General features: G+C 55.9%; 1 protein-coding gene across 1 annotated transcript; it reads left to right on the forward strand.

Moving 5' to 3' along the window:
• The first annotated feature begins 2381 nt into the window (after positions 1-2381).
• Irx6 (iroquois homeobox 6) lies at positions 2382-7109 on the forward strand. Its single transcript, XM_013027925.1, has 6 exons — positions 2382-2426; positions 3411-3659; positions 4312-4421; positions 4588-4889; positions 5677-6294; positions 7015-7109. The coding sequence occupies exons 1-6, from the start codon at positions 2382-2384 to the stop codon at positions 7020-7022; spliced, it is 1332 nt and encodes a 443-aa protein (XP_012883379.1). The 3' UTR covers positions 7023-7109.
• Positions 7110-7655: the final 546 nt, after the last annotated feature.

Consider the following 7655-nt stretch of genomic DNA (forward strand, 5'->3'; position numbering starts at 1 on the left):
TATTGAGAATAGAGTTTGTCCTAGAGCTAGTAATCCCTGAGACCTGAGTTTTCTGAGATCTGTGGCCTCTTTAAGGTCCTGGAAAATATTGTAGAATCTGTGAAGGAAAAAAAGAGGAGGGGTGTGTTCTGGAGATGTCATTCTAAAGAGGTCATTGGCTCTGGATCTTACTAGTTGTCCCTCTGTAAGGTGCCGGGGGTCAGCTGGCACAGGCCAGGAGCTCACACACACACATCCCTCAACTCCCTCCTCCTGGCAAGAAGGTCTAGTATCTCTCTGGCCTACATATCCTGTGTTTTAATTCAAAAATACAATTAGAGCTGAGGGACAGTGCCCAGGCCCAGAGTTCAGTCCCCACGACCTGACCCCCCCAAAAAAAAATCTCAAAAATACAGTTGGACCCTTGACTCAACCCTCACTATTCCTGGAGGAGTTGCGAGGAGGGGGGTGCGTTTTATAAAGTATCAAACACCATGTGACCCTGTGAATGCAAAAAAGACTGAGGTTTACAGGCGGCAAGCTCTACCAGATACAGGCGGGCGGCAGCTTGTGGAAGACAACACCTTCCCTTGCATGTCTGGTAGTCCCTGTTGGGGATTTGGAGACGCCCAGTGGGACATCCCAAGGTCTAGGGACTGACCTTTCATGTGTGCAGGATCAGCAGCTCTCCCAACCTGGAAGTCCCCTATCCAGGGACCAGCTTAGAAGACTCAGCCTCTTTCTGATTATCAGCAGGCACTACCACCACCATCACCACCCCTTGGCCCATTAGTGCCCTTTCAAGGATTCCTGGAATAGGATAGAGGGAGTCACACCCCTGGGCCCAGCCCGGTGTCCAGGCGGAGCGCAGGGGATGGGCCTCCCTCCCAGAGCTCTCCACTGCGGCTCGCCAGCGCCACCCCCAGCAGAACACAGCATCTGCAGCCGGGCCTTGACGCCTTCTTCACTCTCCGGGGCTCCCAGGCAGACACCGCGGGCCTTGTGCGCGCCGGGCAGCACAGCCTAGCCTGCAGAGAAGCCCAGAGGTCTGAGCTCCTAGTCTGAAGGTGCCAAGGATCAGACTTGGAGGGGCTCGTTTACATCCTAACAGGCCTGAACCTTGGCCTGGAGAGGGATGTTTTTCCTCCTAGTGGAGGGCGAAGCAGCTGCAGAGAACCCCCCCCACACACACACCCCAACCCCAGGATCAAGGATCAGGCAAAGGCTAAAGTTTAAGAAGCTGGAATTAGCCACAGGGTCTTGGGGGAGCCTGAGACCCGAGCCCGATTCCCCCAAAAGACAAAGATGGGCAACCCCAGTGGGTCCACCGACCCTGCCTTGTGCTGTTCCCAAGAGCGTGGGGCCTGGTGGGAGAAAAAAAACTTTGCTACAGCGGCCAGGTGGAGGAGGAGGGCTGGAGGCTTCTCCCCGGAGCCTCGGGCGTCTCTCCTCCACCTGCCAGCCCTCAGCCTCCGCCCAGCCTTCGCCCACCCCGGCTCCCTCCCCCACCCCCCGCGCGCGTCTCGGTGCACTCGGATTCCTCCTCTCTTTCTCCTTTCCCCCTCCTCCTTCTCCCTCTTGTCTTTCTCCCCCACTTTTCTCCAGGTCTCTTCTTTTGTATTCTCTCCTCCCTCGCCTTCCCGATTGCCTCTCGCCTCCTCCGGGCCGCAGGGGAGGAGGAGGCGAGCGCGCTGCGCCCTGGGCCTTGCGCTGCGCGGAGGGAGGCGTTGCTCCCGCTTCTCCCGGGTAATTTGGAGAGGGTCTCTGTGTGTATACGTGTGTGTGTATGTGTGTGTGTGCGCGCGCGCTCGCTCGCGCCTATGAGCTTGAGGCAAAAGGAGGTCGGATCTAACGCTGGAGAGAGGGTCAGGATCTTTGACGATCCTCATCCACTACACAAAACCTCCCCGAGCAAACGTGCGTGTAGGTGAGATCGCGCGCGCGTACACACGGGCTGGCTGCACTTGGCACGCTTGGTGGCCCGGGGCCTCGGGGCCCGGGGTTCCTTCTGGCAGCCCGGGATTACCGTGACGTCACATTGAGCCTCTGGCCACCTTGGACGGGGACACCACGGGAGCCTCACAGCCCCGCGCCGCACCTCACCTCGCCACCGCGCGCTTTTGGAAAAGCCGCGCTTTCTTCCTTCCCCTGCCCATCCATGGGCCCTTCTGTCTTCTGGACCCCACGGGCCGGAGGGGCGCCTTCAGGAGCGCAGGGCTCGGCAGCTAGGCTGCCCTCAGCTCTGCCTCCAGTTGCGCCCAGCCAGCCGACGAACGGGCGCTGGACACTCGCAGCAGTGTAAGGAAAGGTGTCGTCACCCGGCCCGGGGCTCAGAATCTCGCGGTGGAGTGCGGACCTTGTAAGAGAACTAGGAGACCCATCAGGACGGACAGCCAAGCGCTATGTCCTTCCCACACTTTGGACACCCTTACGGCGGCACGTCCCAGGTAAGTAGTGCCTCGGTGAGAAATACCCGCAGACTGGGTGGAGGGGGGGTGCCCAGTGCGCGTGTCTACCCAGGAGGTTCCACGCGCGCGCCTCCCGCTGAGCTTCGTCCTCCCCGTGACCCTGACCCGTGGGAAGTCAGAGGGAGTGAAGACCCCCACCCCTCACCCTCCTTTAACGCCCTCAGTCAATGACTGAGAAGGGTCAGCTCCCAATTGCATGCTGGAAATGGTGTGATCCACGCGTGGGCACTGTCACCATACTTAGAGCGGTGGGTGGGATCTCTGTATAGATGTCTAAGGTGGACAAGACTCTTGGGGGGGCGGGGTGGAGACCTTGAGTGTTGAGCCCTGTCCCTCTCTCTCTCTGGATAGCTCATCTGATGACCTCGCTTCTTAATCTCACTCGATCTTTGGCACATCCAAAGGACCCTCTTCTACTTCCTTCCTTCTTCCGAAATAGGGTTAAGGTGTTGGCCAGTGACAAGAGTGTTCTGGGAGAATTCTGTCGATGCCCCACAACTGTTCTCTGGCTTCACCAACAGAGAGCCAAGTGTATTTTCCTGGGCTCTTGTGCCAGCTCGACCTTTGACCCAGGCTGTGTGATCCTGGACACACATCTATCAACTCTTTCTGGTTCTTGGATATGAATAGGAATGAAGTGTTGGTGATAGTTCCTGCCTTTGTGGGGTGAGGGTGGGGTGGGGATGAGCCAGAAAGAAGACAGTCATTTGGTCTGTAATTCTTGTTTGAACTGGTTTGGTTGGTCTGGACTCTGGTGCTTTTACAATGGTGTAGAGAACTGTCAGAGCAGTTTGGGTAAATTGTGATGGAAAGTTCCCCTCCCAGAATGCTCAGCACTCTGCAGCTGTTGGTTAATGCAGAAGGAAGAAGGGAGCAGGCAGGCTCCTTCTGGCTCCCCTCTGACTCCTGCCAGCGAAAGGCGGGGGTGCCTAACCTTTGGTGACCCCTTTTCTGTCCCTCTAGTTTCTAGTGTCGGCAAGTTCCAGCGCCACTTGCTGCGAATCAGCCTCTCGCTCTGCCTCTGATGTGACCTCAGGCTCCAGTCCCACGTCTGCTCTTTGCTGCACCCCCTATGACAGTCGGCTTCTGGGCAGTGCCCGGCCTGAGCTGGGCGCTGCCTTGGGCATCTACGGAGCTCCATACGCAGCAGCCCAGAGCTACTCTGGGTACCTGCCCTATGGCCCAGAGCCCACTCCGCTGTATGGAGCCCTGGTGAGTATGTCCCAGTGGATAGGCAGGGGCTGCTTGCTGGAACACCTGGAGTATTTAGGAGGGGGAGGGGCAGCAGCAGGTAAAATCCACAGGTGATTCACCCCAGGGTAAATCAAGAATCGACAACTCACGAAAAATTTCAACTGTACATAACTTTACAGTCTGCAGAATTCCCTACTGTTTACAAAACATTTGTGTTTTTTTATCAATTCTGGGATGTAAGTCTTTAACTATTCTCAATTTGCAGATGGGGATTTGAAGTTGGAGAAGTTTAGCCCCATCTCTAAAGCGCCAACCAACTATGCAGTGGGTCTAGGATAGCTCTGGACAGGGGAATGAAGCTGGGGAACTCCCAGGCTGGGGGGTGGGGTAGAAAGTAATCAGCTTAGCTAATGTGTTTTACCGCTTATATCGCAGACATAGATTCCCCCAAGCTCTCTACCAGTGCAGTCTTCTTCAATAACCCCTAGGTATTATTGCCACCTGCATTTTACCCAGAGAGACACTGAGGCAGAGAGTTGTTAAAGAGATCTGCAGATCTCTCACAGCCAATGTAAGTGGTGGTACCTGAATGTGAACCAGGCTCAACTTCAATCCTTTCCCTGCACCCTTTTCCTCTGTATCTTGCTCAGTTCTCTTTGTCTCCCACCAGAATCCACAGTATGAATTTAAGGAGACGGCAGGGAGTTTTACACCCAGCTTGGCCCAACCAGGAGCCTATTATCCTTACGAGCCAACGCTGGGGCAGTACCAGTATGACCGGTGAGGAGTGGGGTACTTGGGTGGCTTGCCCACACATGCTTGCCCATAGCCTGGATGGGAAGGGGCAGGGGAGAGGGCAAAAACCACACTTTCAGGCTGCAGATGGTCCCTTGCCTGGCGCACCTTGTTCCCAGCCTAGAACCTGAGCCGGAGTTTTCCGTTATAGGTATGGTGGGGTAGAGTTGAGCAGTGCAGGACGCCGAAAGAACGCTACCCGGGAGACCACCAGCACCCTCAAGGCCTGGCTCAACGAGCACCGAAAGAACCCCTACCCCACCAAGGGCGAGAAGATCATGCTGGCCATCATCACCAAGATGACCCTCACCCAGGTGTCCACCTGGTTCGCCAATGCGCGCCGGCGCCTCAAGAAAGAGAATAAAATGACCTGGGCTCCCAAGAATAAAGGTGGAGAGGAGAGGAAGTCCGAGGGCCCAGAGTCACTGGACTGCCTTAATGGTGACATCAAAGGTAACCAACCACAGCATTTACCACAGCCTGGCAGGTGGGCTGATAGAAGCCGTCAAGCAGTGTGATCCAAAGCCTCCCAAATCTGCGTGCTTGAGGGTTAGATTTTCCGGAAGGTGCTCCAGCAGATGCACACCCCCAGGACTTTTGCCCATTCCCTTCACACTACTTAGACGTTTCCCACAGGACCAACTTCCTCTTAGTTTCAAATGGTCACCTCCTCATTCAAGCTGAATTAGCTCCTCAGTTCTTTTCTAGGAAAACATCTGTTTTAGGTGTCTACCATACTCATCCGCTATGAGAGCATGTGCCCCCCCCCACTCTCTAGCACATTCTTTTCACTGGAAGGTGTCTTACTGGGGCTCATTCCTTATATATTCAATACCTAGATGCCTCTAGGTTATCACTCAGGAACTTGGCTGACGTTAATTATCGAACAGCATACACCTGTGGGCGTTGGAGTTGCCTGAAGCCTTTTCCCCAATCCTGACTCCAGCCTGCAAAGTGCGAAGCCGTTCCCTGGCTTCGCTGTGGCTGTACCTGAGTGGACTTATCTTCCAAGAGCCCAGCAGTCGGCAGGGGAATTCTTTCCCCCGGGCTGGCAGCCTGGCCGGCAGGCAGCCGTCTCAGGGGCTGGAGTGTAAGGGAGGGAGTGGCAAGACTGGTGAATTATGTAGCGAACTCCCCAGAGTGCCAAGCACTTCCCGCTAAAAGCTTCTCAGGGTTGGCCCCTGGCTTGGATTTCCCTGGGGTCCTGGCGCTTTTCTCACTTGCTCTTGATTTCCTGCAGACGCTGCTGTTAGCCACGAGGCCCAGGGGCTTCGACTGAGTGATCTGGAAGACTTGGAGGAAGAGGAAGAAGAGGAGGAAGCCGAAGAAGAGGAGGCGGTGGCGGCCACAGCTGCGGATCGACTGGCCGAGTTCCAGAAAGGCGCACCGCCTCTGGCTGCGCCCTGCGCCGCGGCTGCTCGACAGAGCCGGTTGGAGAGCAGGGAGTGCGGCCTGCCAGCGCCCGGCTTCCGCTTCAGTGAACCCCCAGGGTCAGAAGAAGCTGACTTCCTCGCGACGGCCGAGCCTGGGGGCCCCACGATGCTTATGCGTTGTCCTAGTGGCGAGAAACCGCGCATCTGGTCTTTGGCGCACACCGCGGCAGCCACAGCGGTGGGAGGTGTACCTTCAACCCGGCCCAGGATACGAAGTCCTGAGGGTCATTTGATTCGGGGACAACCTCCAGGCTCTGCTAGGCGCCCCGTATTTTCCAGAGACTCCGCATGCGAAGAATCGGCCCTCGTAGCCAAAGCCTTTGGGAACTCCACGTTTGCGCTCGCGGGGCTGCCAATGAACTGTGCCCCGTGCCCAAGGCGGAGAGAACCGGCAGTGCCGTGCCAGTACCCCTCTGGAGCGGAAGGTAGTGGGCCCCCACCCGTGCTAGGCGTACCCTCCAAAAGACGCCGCCCCCGCCCCCAGCCCAGCCGGGTTTGTAATAGTAGTCTTTGCAGAGAGTGACAGCCTAGATGGGGCATGGCCCAGCAGGTATGGGTCTGCACATCCCTCTAACTTTCCTTCCGAGAAGACATTGGTACCAAGCTCTCTAGGGCTGCACAGGTCCAGGGCTTCTAGAGTCATTTGAAGGGTAGGCTGAAAGTCAGTTCTTTAGCCCAGCTTGCATCTCTGTCTGTGGCCCCACAAAAGCCCCCTGGGACAGTGTAGATACCCCCCCGTGCATCCAACAACTTGGAAGCTAACTAAGGTTGGTCCTAACCCTAGAGAACCTCACCCCACCTTCTCCCCCACGGCTCCTTTCCAAGTAGGGTTCGATCAGTGTTAGGGGTCTAGTGGAAGGGAATTTCACCCCACCTAGGGACCTTCTCCCAGCATTTGGCAGCCCCCAGCAATTACTGTCAGATTCAGTCCTTTGTAGTAATTTCTCTCAGGATTAGCTACTGGTTTAGAAAATTGAGTTACATTGTTATGTGAATTTACACTTAAGTGGTCCAAGCTTTACCTCCGCCTGGCAAATTGCCTCTAGCCCTTGGCTTCCCTTCCGGTGAGACCCTGACTGACCTTTGATTTCCTAGGAATTGCTACCAAGTGGCCTTCGGGTTTTAATCAACCTTTCCTCTCTCAGCAGGTTAGCGCAACGGCTGTGATTTGCAGAAGAACCTTGGAAATGGGCCCCCTTTCCCCCCCCCCCATTCACCTCTACCCAAGAAGCTGGGAGACCTTGACAGGGACCAGGAGTTGTCACTTTGCCTACATGACAAACCTACAAAAACTCTCCTAGCAGATGTCCTTGCACGCAGAGCTGGAGAGTGGGCAGGCAGGCAGATACCTAATCAGACTCACGGAGGTAGCAGGGCACCTAGGGGAAGGTCAAGTGAGAAGGCTGAGCCAGCATGCCCACTCTTCTCATTCTCCCCCCTGCCCCTGATTAAAGGGCCTGCACCATGTACTCCAACTCATCCCTTCCCTCCCCCATCCTTCACTCTGTAACATCCTACCAGATCTGGAAGGGGCACACGTGTCTTCTTCCCGGCCCACCCTTTGTATCTTTAAAAAACAATCAGATTGAACCCAAGCTGTGCTGTCTGTGTGTGCCAGGGGCACTTGGAGAGGTCAATGGAGGGAAGGATGGAAGGCAAAGTGGACTGCGGACCTTCTTAGTAGATGGGAGTGAAACTGGTAAAATCTGGGCTCTGGTAGTTTAGCAACCACAGGTTGTACACCAAGCTACAGGTCCAGGCTGAGACCCCTGCTGATTGGTGTTGC

This window comes from Dipodomys ordii, unplaced genomic scaffold (assembly GCF_000151885.1).
Source record: "Dipodomys ordii isolate 6190 unplaced genomic scaffold, Dord_2.0 Scaffold106, whole genome shotgun sequence".
In the NCBI taxonomy this organism is placed as follows: Eukaryota; Metazoa; Chordata; class Mammalia; order Rodentia; family Heteromyidae; genus Dipodomys; species Dipodomys ordii.

What these genes read in the sequence shown, in the direction of transcription:
- Irx6 (XM_013027925.1), top strand. Translation starts at nt 2,382, where the DNA reads ATGTCCTTCCCACACTTTGGACACCCTTACGGCGGCACGTCCCAG. An exon ending in CTCCGCTGTATGGAGCCCTG is followed by an intron (nt 3,660 to 4,311) that starts GTGAGTATGTCC and finishes GTCTCCCACCAG; the next exon opens with AATCCACAGTATGAATTTAA. An exon ending in CCTTAATGGTGACATCAAAG is followed by an intron (nt 4,890 to 5,676) that starts GTAACCAACCAC and finishes GATTTCCTGCAG; the next exon opens with ACGCTGCTGTTAGCCACGAG.